Raw genomic sequence first — 18,585 nt, forward strand, 5'->3', positions numbered from 1 at the left:
TCAGAATGTTCCAGTAGAAGTTGCCAGCGGAGGCGGCTGTTGGTGACCTGGGGTGGCGGGAGACGGGCGTGGCGCGCGGAGGAGAGAGCCGTCCAGTGCGCTCGGCGGGCGGGCGGCGACCTCAGGGCCGAAGCACTGCGCCCCGGAGGAGGAGGAGGGCCAAGGGGCACCCCAAGTGGCAGGGGCGCCCCGGCTTGTGGGCTTGCCCAGCGCAGGCACGGAGGCCGCGGGCGGGGCTGGCGCCGGGCACGTGCTCAGGCGCTGGGCAGCTCGTGGGCGATGAACTGCTTCAGCCTCTCCAGGTACTGCGCGTACAGCTCGACGTCGTTGTGCCCGGCGCCCTCCACCCAGAGCGGCTCCACGGCGCGCGGGCAGCGCTCGTACATGGCCAGGCCGTGCGAGAAGTCGATGACCTCGTCCTCCGTGCCGTGGATGACGAGCACCGGGGAGGTGACTTTGGAGATCTTGTCAATGCTGGAAGACAGGGGAGAGGCCTGGTTCGGGGTGGCGCGGGCCCACCCCCGCAGCCCACAGGGCTCCCCTCGTTTCCCGGAGACAGTCCCCTGGGGTCGTCCGGCCCTGCGGGAGCAGCACAGGCAGCCGAGCACCCGCCCCAGAAGCGAGCCCCACACGGGCACCAGGGACTCCCGTCAGAACCGGGGGTCCACGATCCCACTTTCTCAGCGCCCCGTTCCCGCCGGGCGCTTCCTCTGGCCCAGGGGCCCAGTAGGTGTCACGCAGGGGCTGTGACAGTGCGGCCCGGCCAGTGCAGGCCCCGGAGCCATGCGGAGAGCAGGCCCACCCTGCGGAGGCCTCTTGAGAGCCGGCTGGACAGCGGCCTCTCCGCTCCTCTTCCTGCAGGCTGAGCGCCCCACCCGGGACAGCTGCTTCCAGCGCTGGCTGGAGCCCTGGAGAGGCCTGCAGGCCGCCAGAGCCCATCATGCCCAGGTGGACACCGGTGGCCACTGCTCACCAAGGGGAGCCTGTCTGCAGGGGTGGGGACCCCAGGCCCCTCCACAGGCCTGAGGCTGAGCCTCCCTGGAGGAGGCCGGCAGGCGGCCACAGAGGCGACCGTACCCCAGCAGACGAGCCTAAGGCTGTCCAGGCACCGCCCCCCATGGCGTCCTGTTGCCACGGCAACCCCGGCTCCATTTCTGGCAGGCACCCACCTCCCACGCCCAGTCCAGTACGGGCCCCACCCACCCACCCGGCACCCCGGCCGGATCTCACGCCCGACGGCCTGGAGCCAGCCTGGCAGAGGACACCGCGGGCCCCCGATCTCGGGCCAAGCAGCTGTGGAAGGATTTTGCAGCCCCAGCAGCGTGCGGGAGCCGAGGCCGACTCCAGTCATTCTGCTAGAAGTGCATCCTCAACCTGGGCTTGAAGACAGAAAAACAGGCGGGATGCCCTCAAGCAGGCCGCTGACCCCGGTCTCTGCACACCCCTGCTGCCCTGCCCGCGGCTGACACGCCTCTGAGGCGGGCGAGGACGGGGGGCTCAGGTGGGTGCTGCTGCAAAGATGGGCGCGGGGCACGTCCCTCGCCTACCCTGCCCTGGAGGGGCGCAGACGCCAGGGCTGGGGTGAGCCGGGGAATGGCCCGAGGCCCCTCCTTCCACCCACACCCCGCCCAGTGGCCCGACCCCAGTGCCAGCCAGGGCCTCGCGTGCCGCCTGCTCCCGGGCTGAAGCCGCGCACAGGGCCAAGCCGGGTCCCCGCGGAGCACACGCAGGCGGGCGGGCTCACCTGGGGAAGGCGTCGAAGCAGTAGGTCTTCCGCGTGTCCGGGAACGCCACGCGCAGGCCCGACGTGAGCGGCGAGTGCAGGATGACGGCGGCGCACTCGTAGCGCGAGGCCAGGTCCACGGTGGGCACAGTCCCGATGCTCTGGCCGTACAGGATGATGTTCTCGGGGCTCACGCCGTACCTGCGACAGCGCAGGGTCAGGGGCTGCACACCCCGCCCGCCAGGCCCCACCTCCGGGAGGAGCCTGCCCACCCGCCTGCTCAGCGCCCCCCCACGTCTGCACCCCCTCTCTGCCCTGAGCCCGGGAGGCCGCCCTCCGCACCGCAGGAAGAACCCCCAGAAATTCCACGGTCAGGCTTGGGTCTTTTTCCTTGTCCCTGCCTCTACTTTGCTTCCAGAACCTTCCACGTGCCTCTTCATCCCTTTTGAAAGTAACAAACCCACAGCATGGGATACAGGGAGGAGGGAGGAGGGAGGGGGCGCAGCTGCCGCTCATCCCGACAACAGTGGACACAACGCCCAGGCCAGGCCCCGCCAGAAGGGGACCAGGCAGGGATGGGGGCCAGTGTCACGCTTCGCCTTCCAGGGGCTCTCGAGCCACCCTGCTCCCCACCTCCCACCTCCGTCTGGCTCCTGCCCTGAGCGAGGGGCGCTGCTGGGAGGCCCGCCCTGGGGTACTCTCCTAAGATCTCCGAGCAAGGTTTTCAAGCATGAAGATGCCGAAAGCTTTAGAGGAAAGCAGCGTGCCTTCTGGAGGGGTCCAGCTGGGCCACGCCGCAGCCTCTAAGGCCAGCCCAACCCCCTCAGGGAGGATGTGGAGGGGAGACCCCAGAGCCCAGCGCCGGGGCCCCAGAAGCGCGAGAGAGCTGGGAGCACTGGTGAAGGGGCCGGGGAACTACAGGCAGCAGGCGGCCGGGCCCAGGGCGCAGGGTGGAGGGGGAGCAGGGCAGCTGGGCTGCAGGGAAGCAGGGAGCTACGGCCACTCTCCCAGGGACCCTGAACATGACCTCCCCCATCCCAGGCGCAGAAAGCGCCCCAGGAGCCGGGCGGAGCACATGCACCAGGGAGGCTCTCGGGACGTGGCCTTTCTGACCCTCCATCCCGGGCCCCCGGGGACGTAAGAGCTGGAGAAACAGGCAGGCTGCGGCTGGGCGGCCCTGACCGACCGGGCAGCGCCGGGCTGCCCCCAGCGGGCAGGGACTCTGGCTGCGGCTGGGCTGCTGCCCGCCCCGAGGGGACAGTTCCCACGTGCACCGCCGGCCTGCCCTGCTCCTGCCTCAACTCCCGGCCCCGGCCCCGCCCCAGCAGAACTCAAGGAACCCAAAGCTGGATGCTGCCCTGGCCCGGTCCGCCCCCAGCCACGGCCACCATCTCCCAATCGCAGCCTCCTGCCCCCACCATGCCAGCCAACACCCCTGGCGCAGCATTAGAATTCACCCCAAATCTGACACCTCTTCACACCCCTGCGGCCACCCTCTGGCCCAAGCCACCCCACCCCCCAGCTGCAGGGGGTGCGCCCCTTCCCTCCCTGGTGCCAGAGCCCCATACACGGCACCAGAGGGTCCTGCGGGACCCCAGGTCAAACCACACCTTTCTCTTCCCAGAGCCTCTGAGGCCCGCGTCCGTGCTGTGGGTCAGCTCCTCCAAGGGCCAGGGAGCCCTGGACACCCCGCCCCGGCCCTGGCCTCTCAGCGGACGGGGCCGTTTGTTCTGCAAGAACGCCTGCCCCACACCTGTGCTACTGAGCAGGCCGGAGACCCCTGCACAGCGGTGTCCGGGAGGGCTCGTCACCGGGTGCCCTGCATGGCTCCCCGGAGGGAGCCGCAGCCCCAGAGGGCAGGCAGCCTACAGGCCAGTGCTGAGTGCCCACACCCAAGCATCCAGCGTCACGTTTGCGCCCCCTGAAGCAGGGCCTCCCCTGGCCCCTCAGGGGCTCCTCCAGCCACCCAGCCCCCACCAGGCCTACACTCCAGGGGGGCTCCCAACTTGCTCACCCAGGTCCCGGGGAGCCGGCCCCAGGGCACGAGGTGTCCAAGGGGCTGTCCGCCCCTGAGCAGGTTCAGCCCTTAGCCACTGCGTGCCAAGCTGTGCTCTGGGTCCCAGTCGGGGAGGAAGGGCTGGGCACACAGGTGAAGCCCCGGCCAGCCCTGGGCAGACCACGGGGGATGGGGGCGGGCAGGGGCTCGGGTGCAAGTCACCAGGGCCGGGCAGCACCGGGCTGCAGGGCCAGCACGAGGGGCCGCAATCAGGCTGACTGGAGGGCACAGGCTGAGGACCCCTCGGGGGCAGGCGCCTAAGCACTCAGCCCCCCTCTGTGACCACCCTGCAGCCCCACATGCCCAGGCTCCGCTTCCAGGGTGTGCTGGAAGTTTCCATGGGGAAAGTGCACGCGCTGCAGTGAAAGGTCTGGCGGGAACCAGAGTTACTAGGGCGAAAAGGCATCGGGTAGGGAGCCCACCCAAGGGCGAGAACGAGGACCTGCTGACACCATCAGAAAGCAACTGTTCCTCGTTACCTGCAAGCCCGGTTTCCCTCTGCCCAGCCTATAAAAACCTGCCGTCCCCTGACAATAGGCGCCGCTTCCCCGACCCCCACCTTGGGCCTGCGAGGTTCGCCCGGGAACGCACTAAAGCCCCCGTGTAAACTTCCTCTGTCCCTCGTCTTTCCCTCCCTGCAGAACCTGTCATACAGCTGCCTGGAGACAGGGCTGGGGGGCCACAGCAGGTGGGGGACGGCGCCCAGCAGAGGACAGGCCACTGCCTGGTCTCACTTGGGCTCAGAGAACCACCACCCGGGGCTTATTCAACAAACAGGGGACACCGGCGTGTCTGAGGCCCCGAGGGCCAGAGCGGCCGGCCAGTGGGATTCACCGCAGGGGCAGGTGGGGTGGGCAGCGCAGGTCTGGTCCCCAGGGGGCCTGGGCCACCAGCAAGGCAGAGCTAAGTAACAGACCTGGGCCTGGGGGGTCCCCTGGCGGCAGCGGCAGCAGGATCTGAGGCAGGGGTGGCGCCTGCTCTCTCCCTCAGTTGCAGGAACCTGCTTCTGTCCCCCTCGAGGCGGCACAGGGTGCCAGGCAGCCCGTCTGGGTGTCCCAAGCAGGCGCCACCGCCGCTCTCTAGCCCCCCAACTTGATGCCTCCTGACTGGACCATTTTCAATTCTAAGCGACTGATTGGGCCACTTTAGCACCAACCACCCCCTCTGGTGCTGACATTCATCCAACGGGCTGGCGAGCACAAAGGTTCCTCCAGCTCACACCTCATGTGTGCATTCCCGACCCGGGTGCCAAGGATAGAAAGGCAGCCCCCCGCCACAGGCCCCGGGGCCAGGCAGGGGCGACTCTGGGCAGCCAGTGGGACAGCAGCTCTGGCTCCCTCTCAGGTCCGCCGGCCCCCGGGCAAGGCTGCCTGCAGGTGGCAAAGGCGGGAAACGGCCACGTCTTTCCGACACGCGCACCCCTTAGCGGTGGGAAAATGCCAGCCTTGCCCGCGGTGCACGCTGCGCCCGGCTTCAGAACGAGTGGCAGCGAGTCATCAAGCGTCACTGCGAGCAGGCCAGGCCGGCCACAGCCTCCGTGCGCTCACAGTGACGGGCGCGCGGCCCCTCCGCCCGCCTGCTGAGATAAACGGCGCGGACCGCACGAAGCCTCTGGGTGACGGGAGTGGCCAGAACCCACCGGGACGGGGCCCGGAGCACCCGGGCATGTGTGAGCCTGGGGCAAGCAGGCGCCTGCGGCCACCCACAGACAAGCCCCCCCCCCCCGGCGCCCCAAATCTGCGTCCACACCGGCGGCGGCTCACACGTCCCAAGGCCGCCACGGCCAGCACGGCCAGCCCTGGGGACGTGCGTGACCACCAGCCTCTGTGGACTCAACCCACAGGCAGATCCCCGGGGCGGGTTTGTCTCCCCCCTTCATTTTAACCATTTCTAACTGTCCCGGCAGCCGGCGCAGGGAGGGTGCTCCATGCCCCACCGTTCCCACCGGGGGCCGGGTCGGGGGCCGGCCCATGCGGCAGGTAACCCACAGCTCCCGCCAGAGCGGCCTCTGCCCCGCCACACGTCCTGGAAACAGAAGCCTCCGGTTTCAGGTGGCGCCTGGGCCCTTCACACTCAAGGTCATCAGCAGGGGCGTCGCCAAGCAGCCGGCACGCAGAGCCCGCGGCCGGGAGGTGGGACGCTCGTCCTGAGGACCCGGCACCCCCCATCGGAGAAGGGGGCTCCATGCGGGAGGTCACCCCTCTATGAAGCACCGCCAGGGTGCCCCTGCTGGGCAGCGGGGGTCTGCCTCTTCTGCCCAGATGAGACAACAAAGAACCCTGGATTTTTCCAGAACACAGCTTGCTTCCAAGAGCCGGACACACGCTCACCACACAGCTGCACGCGTGGTCCGGAGCCCGCTGCCCCCCGAGACGCCGCCAGGCCGTGGGCGCTGGACCAAAGGGGCTGCCATGGATGGGCGCTCGCGGTACCCAGGCCCGCCTGGGCCCACCTTTTGTTTTTATTATTTTTTTTTTTACAGTTTAAAGGGCAGATTATCAGGAAAAGAAGAGAGAGAAGGCACCTGCACGGCCACGGGTGCGGCGCGCTGCTGGCCCACCTGGGAACCAGCTGGTCCCGGCGACGGGCCGGGGGCGACACGTTTCCCAAGTTCCAGGCCCCAAGTTCATGTAACTCTGTTGAAGAAACCCTGTCAGATGCACTGAGACGTCTGGGCCTCGCCGCAGCCTTGCCCAAGCCCTCCCTACCCTGACGGTGCCCCTCCCAGGCATATGGGGTGCCAGCCCCCCAGGAGCCCACCTCATGCCGACTCCGCCTCTGGGCAGCAGAGCCCCACGCCCCTGCGGTGACCACTGGCGGTGACGGGCGCGGCTGCCTCCCAAGGCCCTCCTCTTGGGCCCCAGGGCTGCGTCACTTGGCACGAGGGGCTGGCCACTGGCCGTGGGGCTCACCTCAGGGGCCGGGGGATGGACTAAAAGTTCCTCTTTCCACATACCCCAACCCCCCTCCAGGGCCACCCCAAACAGTCATCTTATAAACTGGCCGAGAGACACCTTATCGGACTCCACACGTGGGCACGCCCCGGCTCTGGGGCTCTGGGGTTCTGGATGGTGAGCCGCCCCTGTGGGGCTGGCCAGGTAAGCCTGGGAACACAGGTGAGCACCTGAGAACCGACCAGACTGTGCCCAGTCTCGACGTCTCAACCCACTGCAGGGTTTCATGTGGAAGCAGCAGCCTGGCCGGCGGCGGAGGGAACCCGCCTGGGGCAACACACCAGGCATCTGCCTCCCCCACCCAGGCCGCAGCCCCGTATGTGCCTCCTCACCCTCCTGGCTCACTCAGGGGCGAGGCTTCTGGAAGGGCCCACGGCCCCTCCCATGCTGCCGCAGAGGACTAGGCGGGTCATGGACAACCCCGGGCCAGACACCAGCAGCCCCCCCACCACTGGGTTACCTGGCTGAGTCACACCTGTCCACAGCGGCCCACTCCCTCTGAAGCGGGGCAGGGGCTGGCTGGGGAGGCTGCCCCGGGCAGTGGGTCACGGCCTCTTGCATGAGGCCACTTCCCATGGGGCTGCGCTGTCATGGCAGCGTCCCTCCCCAGGCACTTCCAGGTGAGTCCAGCTGGCTGCCCAGGGGCCCTCAGGCTCTCTCAGGCCCCTGTCCACTCCTGGGGCCCCAAGGCCAGGGGCAGGGTGGGCTCTGGGTGGGACTGGGTGGCCGGCCTGAGGGCGGAGTCTCCGGGAGGGATTTGGCCCTTTAGAGGCAGCCCAGCGCGTCCCCTGCCCCTCGCCTGAGGGTCCAGAAGAGCAGCCACCTGCGGCCAGGCTCCAGGGAGGGCTGTCCCCCACGTGGGCCCCCAAACCGTGCTGCGTGTGGGCCCAGACCCCGCCTGCTCTCCAGGCCGCCCACCTGCCCGCCACTTTGCCTGTCCAGCTGTGTGGACCCTGGTGGCTCCTGCCCTAGGGTCACCTTCGGGGTGCCCACCCGGGGCCCTATTCAAGGATTCGGCCACTTGGGCCCTGTGCGCTGGAGCTGGCCAGACTGGGGTGGGGAGGGAAGCTGCACCCCTTTTCTGGCTGGGGGGCTCCTGAGAACATGGAGCTTGCAGGTAAAAGTCCATCCAACTCCTACAGAGGAAGCCAGCTTGGGAAAGCGGGGCCCACCCCCAGCACTTTTGGGGTGCCCCATGCCCTATTCCAGAGCAGACATTGAGCGAGGCCTCAGATCTGATGGACGTGGAGGCCTGTCCGGCCCTTGATACGCTGGGAACATGGGCTCTGCACCTGCCCCACACAGCAAAGGGTGTGTGCCAGGGTCACACGGCGCGAGGGGGCCGGGGTACACAGCTCAGGCACTGCCTCCCCCAAGAGACAGACCAGGTGAGCGCCCCCATGTCGTGGCCGCGGGGTGCCCGGGACAGCAGAGAGGAAGTGCTCCAAGGAGACGTGGACTGGGCTGGAAGGTGTCTCCTCAGCCACCAGCAGTGGGGAACAGTAGGGATGTGCACAGTGGGAACACGCACCGTGGGGAGCAGTGGGGACACGCACAGTGGGGAGCAATGGGGAGCAGTGGGGACACGCACAGTGGTACAGGCGGGCAGCGCCCCAGGGTGCAGAGGCTGACGCGGGGAGCAGAGACTGCGGGAAGCAGGCAGCTCAGACCCGGCCGCTCTGTCGTTAGGACCCCACCGCAGACGGGCGGAGGCGCCGGTCGGGCTGAGGGGAAGCAAACATGTTGACTCGCAGTCGAAGATCTTTCTGTTTCTTTTGTTCAATTAAATGAATAAGTAGACACAGAACGTGGCTGCCTCGTGCCTTGCCCAGAGAGCTCCGGGGAAGCAGCCGCCTCCCCGCAGACCCAGGGTGCAGGCCCTGGGCCCCCAGACCCGGGGTGCTCCGCTGGGCACCCCCCAGCGATGGGCTTCTCGCTGCGGGGGTCACGGCCACAAGCTGAGCCGAGTCGGACCCAAGGTCCTGCCCAGGAGGCTCCCATGGGCCCTTCGGCCCTTGGCGAAGCCCAGCCCACGTGCCGCGGTGCCCGTCCAGAAGGCGTCCTGCACAAAGCCCAGAGGCGCGGGCCGGGCGAGGTGGGCCTCGGGGTCATGGAGACTGGCCTCAGGCCAAGACGGCGTCCCTAACGGAACCGAACGTGAGGCGGGTCTCCGAGAGCCAGGTCAGCCTCCTGCTCCTGGTAGCAGAAGCCCCGCATTCGGCACACAGGGGCCCGGGGGCGGCCAGGGGGCGAGGGCGAGGGCGTCCCGGGGAAGTTGCCCGGGGAGGGTGACGCGGGCCAGCAGCGAGCCCAGTGCCCGGGCTGTGACACGCGCATGTGAAGCTCCTTCCCGGAGCAGGTGGCGGTGAGCGACTTGTGGATTCTGACCCGGTAGCTGCACCGGAGATGCTGTCGTCTGCCCGACCCGTCACGGACGCCGCCCCTCAAAGGACAGCCGGGCCCCAGGAGGGCACCGGCCAGCCCGCCCCGGGCCCAGACTGGGGCGGGCGGGGGCACGTCCACCGCGGCAGGCGCCGGCCGCTCACAGAGTGCAGCCGGGCCCATGGTCTAAAGAGAACTCTGCCCGCGCGTCGGTGTCCGGGCGCCTGGCCGGTGTCCGGCGGGCGTCTCCCCTCAACTCCACCATGCGAGGCAGGTGGGGAAGCCTCGCACACAGAACGGGCGGAGCCGCGGGGGCCTGTGCCACCACTGCCCGCCTCCCTTCGGGATAAGACATCTCCAGCCTGCCTCTCCTGCCAGGTCGGGCCTGAAGCCACGACCCCAACGCCGCCCTTGCGGAGGCTTCCCAGCCCGCCCGTGGGCGCCTCTTCAAGGTCAGGAGGACCCTCCCGCTGCGTCTGAGGTCCGAGCTCGCCGGCCTGGCTGAGGCGCCCGGCCCACCCATCACGGACTTCAGCCAAGGTGTCGCCGGCCTTCGGGGCCAACACGCTGCCCGGCCCCTGCTCTCCCGGGGCTGCCCCGCGAGGCCAACGGCACCGTGCACCGAGAGGCCCTGGGGTCTCCGCACAGGCCTCAGGGAGGGCCAGGGACCGCTCCTCACCCAAGGTCACCCCGCCCGCGGACCTGGCCGCAGCCGCCCGAGGTCCCGGCGGCCCGGCGGCGCCTCCGGCCCCCCGAGGCCCCCCCTCCAGCGGCCGGAGCCGCCCCCCCGCCGGCCGGCCCGGCTGGAGGAGCGCGCGCGCGGGCGGGCGGGCGGCTCACCGGGTGCGCAGCGCCTGCCAGGCGGCGTCGATGTCGGCGTAGAGGTTCTTCTCGGAGGGCCGGCCCGAGCTCACGCCGTAGCCCGAGTAGTCGTAGGAGAAGACGTTGCAGTTGATGCGCGAGCCCAGGCCGAGGTAGAAGCTGCACATCTGGCCCAGGTCCACGGCGTTGCCGTGCGAGAAGAGCAGCGTGTAGCGGCCGGCGGGCGCGCAGCGCACGAACATGCAGCCGAGGCGGTTGCGGCGCGCCGTGCGCGAGAAGAAGACCTCCACGGCGTCCAGCTCGCGCTGCGAGTACTGCCAGTCGGCGCGCGCGCTCAGGCGCAGGCTGCAGGCGCCCGGCGCGGGGCCCTCCTCGGCGGGCGGCGCGGCGCTCGGGGCGCCCGGGGCGCTCGCGGCCGGGCCGGGGCGCGGGGCGGGCGCGGGCGCGGGCGCGCCGGGGGCGCCGGGGGGCTCGGGCGCCAGCACGGCGTAGGTGGGCTCGGGCGGCAGGAAGGCCAGCTTGGCGGCGATGCGGCTCGGGCAGGGCGGGCAGCAGAAGAGCCAGCACAGCTCGCCCAGCGAGAAGCCGCTCATCCTGGGGCCGGGCTCGGGCATCGGGGCGGCGGGGGGCCCGCGCCGCCGCCCGGGGGCGGGCGCGGGCGCGGGCGCGGCGGGGCGCGGGGGGGCGCGGGCGGGCGGCGGCTCGGCAGGCCCCGGGCCCGGGAGGCGCCGGCCCGGCCCGCGCGGCACACAAAGCGCTGGAGCGCGCCCCCGCCGCTTCCGGAGCGCGCGCGCCCGCCCGCCCGGCCCGCGCGGGGCGGCCCTGGGGCGGGGCGCCCCCCGCCCCGCCCCGCCCCGCCCCGCCCCCGCGCGGGGCTCACCTGCCGCCGGCCCGCCGCGGTCTCCGGGCGCCTGGGCCGCTGGGGCGCGCGGGTTCCCGGGGGACCTGGAGGGGCCCGGGCACCTTCCGCGCGGGAAGTTCTGCGGGACCCGCTGGGGCGCCCGGACCCCGGGATGGAGGAGCACCTGCCCGCCGCTCCCCGAGAGGGCCTGGGCGGTGGCCGGTGTCCTCCCAGATGGGCTGTGCCCACCCCACCCGCTTCCCTTGCCCAGATCTAAGTTTCCTCTCAGATGGAGGCTCTCGGGGTGGCAGAGCCGGAATAAAGCGGAAACCTGTGGCTCCAGCGGGCTGTGTCTGCGGCCCCCCGCTGCCTGGCCTCCCTGGGCGGGGACCTCACCCCCTGTGCCCACCCCGCTCCCCGCGGGCCAGCCGGGCTGTGCGGGTTGCTGTCTTGCGGCCGGCCTTCCCGGCCCCACAGCACACTTCCCGGGGCACCGCGGTCCCCCACGGCGCCAGCTCTCCGGCTGCCTCAGGCCGGGGGGTAAGTGACTTAATGGGGAGACATTTCTTATCCGGGCTCAAGCCCACCGGCACCTTGGTGTCCACGGACACTCGGCGGCTTTTTCAGAGACAGCCGCTCGCAGACCGTGCCTGCCCCGTTCCCAGGCGCGTCCACACCAGCAGTCAGGGCTGGCTCCACGCACACCCAGAGGGCCTCTGGGGTCCAGGCTTCCCTCTGAGGGGGCTGGGCCACCCTGCCGGGAAATGAGCAGGCCCTGCTTGGCCTGCCCTGCCGCCCACAAATGGGTGGAGAGAAGGTGCCCGCCTGTGTCTCCCCCCAAGGTCAGGCGCTGGGCCCAGGAGCTATTCCTAGTGGGCGGGCCGCAGGCCACCGTGAAGCTGACCCTGACCTTATGGCCCAGCGCAGCCTCCAGCTCTGACCGTGTGTGGGGGTGTCGGTGGGGGTGTGGCCACAAGAGGGGGTGCTCATGGTCAGCACGGTGGCTGCCAGCAGGCACGCTGGCCCAAAGCTGGCATCTGCTGCTCAGAAAGACAAAGTGAGCCCTAGAAGGTCACGGCCAGGGGCGCCTGGCATGTCCACTGTGGCCTGGAGGGATTTCTGCGAGACACCCCACTTCCATGACAGAAAGGTGTTTCTCTGGGCCTGGGGCAAGCACAACCACGGGGTATCCCCAGGAGTCGGGCTGAGTGGGCTGAGAACTCAGAGCTCATGCCCCCCGCCCCCAGGCTCCCCTTCTGCCCTGGGCGGCGTGTCCTGGGTGGGAGGGGCAGGCAGTCTCTCGAGGCCACCCCGTGTCCCTCTCCGGCGAGAAGGCACAGGCCCTGGGGCCGCGGGGAGGGTCTGCTCACCCGGGAGCCCAGAGTCCGGCTCTGGGACAGGAATCCAAGCACCTGCTGCCCCACTTCCGTCCTGGGGCCCAGGACAAGGTCGGGTGTTTCCGCCCCCGGCCCCCCACCCTCCGCAGGCTGGCGTGGCGTCCTCCGGCACAGAGGTTAATTGGGTCAGGGGTGAGAGGAGGGGGGCGCGTGAGTACATGGAGAGACGCAGCAATTTGGGGGACCTGGGGAAGGTGCAGAGCCTCCCCGAGCCAGCCTTCCAGTGGTGGGGGTTTCCACGTGTCCTCCAGCTGGACCGACCCCCATTCCATTCTAGAGCCTGAGTCTGCCAGGCCCAGAGGCCGTTGCCGCCGGGACACCCCTGGTCCTGGGTGGAGCGCCCAGGGGCTCCTGGGAAGCCTGGCAGAGCCGCCTTTGGCCGTCCCCGGTGACCCCGAGGGGCCCGGGAGCTGGGCTCGAGCCACGGCAGCCCCTTGGCGCCATGAGGGTGAGTCTCGCGCCTGAAGATGGCGGAGAAGACACAGAGCCCGGCCCTGCGGCTCCACGGAGGCTGCCCCCCCACCCTGGTCTGGCGCGGAGTGAGAGGCTTTCCCGGTGTGGGGAAGGGTTTTGCCGACCGACCGGGCCCAGCGCTGCATCAGCCGGCTCGGGGCGCAAGGAGGGCTCTCTCGACTGCCTTCCCAGTAAGCCAAGGAACAGGGGAGCTGCTGTGCCTCCACCCTGCTGCTCCCCCACAGAAAAACGTTCAACGACGACTAAGCCTAAGACTGGTGTCTGCTCGTGCACACGTCTGAGCTGGGCGACGAGGCCGCGGCTGTGATGAGAGCGAGGGGCCCTGGCTGGCGCGGGGCTGGTGCGCTGGGAAAGCATCGGGGCACCCGCATCCCTTTGTCAGGCTGGGGACTGTCCCCCAGGGCTGCAGGGACACGGTGCCTGGGCTCCTGTGGGGGCTGGAGCCCCTCGCGCACAGGGAACCCGCCGGAGGGGCCGGAAAACACGACAGCCCCCCACCCCGCCCCGTCTCCCTGCACCTGTGCTGGCCTCTCCGGTCACCTCCTCCCGGTTCCTGGCCAGAGGCCCAGCCGGGTCAGAACTGGCCTTGGTCAGCTGCTCAAGGTCAGCGCTGTGCCTGATCGGCACCCAACACCCCTCCCCAAAACAGGCGTGTCCCTGACTGGATGGCACACTCTGGTCATTTCTAATCACTTTTCCTAAGTCAGCAAAGAGGTGAGCGCTAGAGCAGGCTAAGTCAGTCGTTTTTAAAGTGGGACGTTCGGGGGCCTCCCCGGTGGCGTAAGAGGATAAGACACAACCTATGAAGCTGTCCGCAGCCACTGCAGCACGAGTTCAATCCCTGGCCAGGGAGCTACCCACAGGGCACAGCAGACCTCTCCTGCCTCCCCGCTGCTCCCCTCGGCAGTGGATTTCAGTGGATCCGCCTATTCTGCTCCCCACTCTGTCTCTGGAGAATCTTCTCATCCCCACACCTCTGGCCTGTACCCCAGCTCTTGTATGCATAAATAAATAAATTTAAAAAAAAAAAATACAGTGGGAATTTGGCACCAATTTTAAGGTGAAATGAGCGATGTCAGCCTAAGGCTCTCAGAGTTCGGGGTGTTTGTGTGCCAAAGCAGCTGGCAGAGCGCGCGCCCGGGGTGACGCCAGGCGCAGACCCCGCACGATGAGGCCCCGGCACCCGCAGCGACCGCGCCCTCCGTCAGGGCTGACGCCGGCTCGTGCCACAGCTGGTCTCAGCTTAAACCATAAAGCTCGGTTCTGCTAGAGCAAAACATCAAAGATTTCTTTTTAATGAAACAAAAGGTGACTGAAAAATACAACAGTGTAAAAAAATTTACACCGTTTGAGGAATTCTGCGGACGGCAGAGCTGCGAAGGGAGCCTTGGAGAGGGGCCCACGGCCGCTTTCAGTTTTCTGTCCTGAAACGTGGCGAGGCTCCGGGGGTCGCCGGGGGACTGTCCTGAGGAGGTCAGCAGGGGGACCGTCCTCGGGGGCTCGCCGGGGGTCCTGACGGGCAGGCACGCCCCTAAAACTTTCACATGCTCCCAATTTCCGTAACAAAAAAATTTGCACATTTGTTATCTGCAGGACTTTGAAAAAGAAATTAGGCCGCAATATTTGCTATAAATTCATTGCACTTTCCTGGGGGAAGAGGCCGTGGACGGGCCCAGGTTTCCAGACGGCGACACTGACGGTTCATTGTAACTTGCTCAGATCCGCTCAGATCGACAGGAAAAGGTCGGCCAGGCCGAGGTTGTGGAAAAGCGAGGACATTGCCAGCTTGTCTCCAGCAGCCGCCTGGGACCCAGTGGGAAACATTCCGTGAAGGCAGAGGGCCGGAGGGGGTGTCCCCAGCGAGGCCCCGGCCCGAGGCCCGCCCCCCGGCCGCGGGTCAGCCGCACCGGCTGAGTGTGAACGTCTGCTCTGTGAAACCTGGGCATGTCTCATTTTAATAACTAAAAGGAAGCCACAAAGTCATTTTATTTTTTTTTTATTTATTTATTTATTTTTATGATTTTTTTTTTTTTAAGATTTATTTATTTATACGAGCACTGGGTACAGTCAGAAGCGCGGGAGGGTGAGAGAATTCACCAGAGCCAGAGCGGGGAGCAGAGCAGGCAGAAGGACCGAAGGACACTGCTGAGGGGAGCAGCGGGCGGCAGGAGAGGTCTGCGCGCCATGTGGGACCCTCCTCCGGTGGCCGGGGAGCAGCCGGGGATCGAACCGGCGCTGCAGAGGCTGCGGCCAACTTTGCAACCCAGCGCTCAACCACTGCGCCACCGGGGAGGCCCCACAAAGTCATTTTAAACCAAACAAAAAAGGGAGGAAAGAAAGTGCTTCAGAACAGTGAAGATGTTCTCGATATTTTAAGGGACACACTTAAAAAATGATCATCCCAGAGATAAAGAGATTCTCCATTCACAAGGGAACAAAGCAACGCGAGTCCAGTTGAGTTAAGCAAAGCTCTCGAGACCTGCTGTGCTGTGGGGGTGCAGAGGTGGTCGGACACCCAGCTGGACTCTCCTCTCTTTGGGGACCGTGGTCTGTGCCCCCTTCCTTCTTCCCGGGCCTCCTGAGCCCTGCGCTCCCCCCACGCCCGCCCTCGTCCCAGGGGGAGGAAGCAGCCCCCACCTCCGGCTCCTGGACCCACCTCTTGCTCCCCACCCCCCGCCCCCGGCCCTGGCCGCAGTGTCCCCAGGGCTCTCCTCCGTCCCCCCTTCTGGGCTCCTTGCCCTTTCCCTCCTCGCTGGGACTGCGGGACGCTGGCCCTGGCCCTGGCGTGTGGGCAGTTAGCGCCATCCAGGGGCTGTGCACCCCCACCCCGGTCATCCCTCTCTGTGCCGCGCTGGCCGGACCTTTGTCAGGCGCCTGCGCTGGGCCTGGCCTCGTCCCCCCGACGGCGCCTTGGGTCTGCAGAAGACAAGACTGCAGGCTCAGAGGCTCGCCCAGGACCTTGGCGGGGACGGGGCGGTCTGCGGTGGAGTCCCCGAGGTGCCACCGCAGGAACCCACTTCCCCGGAGCCCCCTGAGTCAGGGGCAGCCCCCTGGGAGGCGGCCCCGGGGTCCGGAGGACAGCAGAAGGCAGACCTCCAGAAAGCAGGGCCCGGGCAGCCTGGCGGAGCGGCCGGGGCTGCTCCTGGCTTCCTCCTTCAAGCCCCACTTACCGTCGTGCCGGATTAACCTGCAGATGAGCTTGCAGCTGCTCCAGGCGCTGTCGAAAGGCAGGTGTCACGGGCACAGGTCAGTGCCTGCTTGTAGGAGCTGAGCCACTCAGAGGGGCTGGCCCTGCCCTCAGGGGCGCCCAGCAGGCAGGCGCGGGTCGGTGAGGTGAGGACGCCGGCCGCACAGAGGGTCCCGCCGGCTGGGGTGGGCAGCCGCCGGCCTGGGTCTCGGGGCGGCTCCGTCCCAGAGGGAACAGTCACTCGCCTCCCCCTAAGTGCCCCGCCTGCCCCCAAGGCGGCCAGAGCCCCCTGTTGGGCTGATGCTGGGCAGGCCCCCCCCCCCCCGCCCCAAGTGATCCCTCCAGGCCCGGGTCACCGGTCCCAGCTACTCAGCCGCAGCCTCGTCCTCCCTCCTCAGGGTTGGGAGGGGGCAGGACACACAGGCTGCACCTGGAAAGGACCCACACCCCTGCCTGGACACTGGGGGCAGGCAGCGCCACTGGACGGGCAGAACGGGCAGAGGCACGCAGGGCACGCCCGAGAGGGGGAGCAGCGCGCTGCGCCCTGCAGAGCTGGCAGAGGGAGCGCTGCGGGGGGAGGCGGCTTCTGAGCAGCACCGGGTACGAGCGGCATGACAGGCGGTGCGGCGGCCACCCGGGCAGGGGTTCGGCTCAGGAGGGAGAGACCTTGCACGGCCAGCGGCACAGGGACGCAGGGGCCAGAGAGACCGGTGCTCCCGTGGCCGCACCACGCGCGGGTCTCGGTGCAGACCCAACCTGCCGTGACCCCCGAGCCCAGCCGGCTCTCCAGGCACAGGGCGGGGGTTGGGGGGTGCAGGTAGAGGTTGCTGTGGGGGGCCGGAGGAGGCGCCTCAGCGGCTCCGGGGTCCGTGGCCTCACCGGCATGGCTCCTGGCTGGGACATTTCACGGGCGCTGGCTCGGACACGAGGCTGAGTTCCAGGAAGATGACTTGGTGCCTTGGCACAAACCCAGAAGCGCAGTGTGGACGGGGCACGTGTGAGGGCCCGGAGCCCACAGGGGGTCCCACTGGTTTGACGCCCCCAAGCGGGCCACCCTAGGAGTTTGGGGGTGAGTCATTGATGTGGCCTTGGGGTGGCAAGAGGATGCTGGTGGGGAAGAAAGTGCAGGGGAGAAGCAGGCTGAGCGTGCCCTGGAGACGCCCGGGGGGTGCTGTGAGAGAAGGGGGCGGAAGAGCTCAGGGGACATCTGGGGTCCGAAGGGACACGGCCCCACGACGAGCCCCCGGGGCAGGCTCAGGGAGAAGGGCAGGCAGAGGAGCCAGGGTGGCAGCGGAGGGGTCCTGCTTGCGGGGAGCGGGTCATTGCTGTCATGCCAGAGTACCCGGGCCACACAGCCGGGGCTGCAGCTGTGACTGGGTGTGGACCATGAAGCCTGTGCCCCAACAGCCCTGCACCCATCTGCACCCCCTAAACCACTCTACACCCCTCACCCCCTCTGCACCCCCTACCTGTGTGGTCTGGCAGGCGCTCGGAGCGCGTCCGGATGGCGAGGGGGCCTCTCAACAGACCGGCGCCCGCGCCTGCTCCCAGCACAGAGAATGGACTGGGGGGTGGGGAGGCTGGTGTGGAGCGGGGGGCAGGCCTCCTCGGAGGGGCGGGCCTGGACACGTGTCGCTCCTATGGCAGTGACACTTCCTTGACCAAAGTGCAGGCATGGTTTGATGTTAAATGGGGCGGGCAGACGGGCAAAGGAGGGTCCTGGAGCCCTGAGTGGCTTTCGGACCTTTAACGACCTTCCCACACCACCTGCAGCGAGGCAGCCGGGCGGGGGGGCGGGGGCTGGGGCGGGCGGCAGCCGGCAGGCCTCCAGCCCCCCCGTGAGCCCCGACAATCTCGTGGTCTCTGCGCTGCTCCTCCACAGGCCTCTGCATGAGCCCACGCCGCAGCGCACACGGCAAGTCCAGAGTCATCCTTGAGCTGAGCGTGTCCAGGTGCGTGTGAGTGAGTGTGAGCCTCTGCACGCCCCCCCTTCCCGGGCCCTGCGCGACACTTGGCTTCCGGGGGCCCAGGGTCTTAACCCGAAGCCAGGGCAGCGGCCACATGGCACAGATGTGCAGAGACGAACAGTGTTTGCAAAGCGCCTTCCAGAGAGTCCTGCCTAAGAGGCCGGGTCCCTCGGCCACCCGCGCCAGGGCCGCACTTGGCAAGGGGGTGGGGGCGGGTGAGGAGGGTGGGGCTGGCCAGGGGAGGGGGCGGGGGCGGGGTCCACACCACACCACACCCTGCGGCGGAGGCTCCCACAGCGCTGGGCACAGAGCCGGCCAGGCTGTCCGTCTAGAGCGGAGTTTTTATTGCGAGGACGACTTAGAAGGCAGTCACATTAGTTACACACGTACACGACCGACTTAGTGACCGTTAGTCACAGAGGACATTCAAGAGACACGGACGGCGACTGCACAGTACAGCTCACACCCACAGGACGACACTCAGAGGGGAGAGGCCCAGCGTTGGCTTGTCCCGGCCACCGCCAGGCCCTCCGCCGGGAGGGACGCTGGCGACACAGCGGCCAGGGCCTCCTCCGGCGCAGCCAGCCGCCGCGGCCCTGGCCCACTCTGGGGATGGAGTGAGCGTGGCCCGCGATGGAGCTGGTGGGTCCACAGCCGGGCGTGGTCCGGGCCCGTCCCGGCTGCCACGGCGCCTCTCTCCCGGCCTGTGACCAGCATGGGCCTGTCGGGGACCGGCCAGCTCGCGGGACAGGCGCGCCCTGCAGGGGTGGCAGTGAAGGGCA

At 68.5% G+C, this 18,585-nt stretch overlaps 1 protein-coding gene across 1 annotated transcript; it reads right to left on the minus strand.

Annotated features, from left to right (window-relative positions):
- Positions 1 to 254: 254 nt before the first annotated feature.
- ABHD17C (abhydrolase domain containing 17C, depalmitoylase) lies at positions 255 to 10,551 on the minus strand (the record flags this gene model as incomplete). The annotated part of the gene is made up of 3 exons (XM_084254099.1): positions 255 to 474; positions 1,745 to 1,924; positions 9,956 to 10,551. 3 exons carry the CDS (start codon positions 10,549 to 10,551, stop codon positions 255 to 257), a joined length of 996 nt encoding a protein of 331 aa, XP_084110225.1.
- Positions 10,552 to 18,585: the final 8,034 nt, after the last annotated feature.

Source organism: Talpa europaea (genome assembly GCF_964194135.1).
Source record: "Talpa europaea genome assembly, chromosome: 14".
Lineage (NCBI taxonomy): Eukaryota > Metazoa > Chordata > Mammalia > Eulipotyphla > Talpidae > Talpa > Talpa europaea.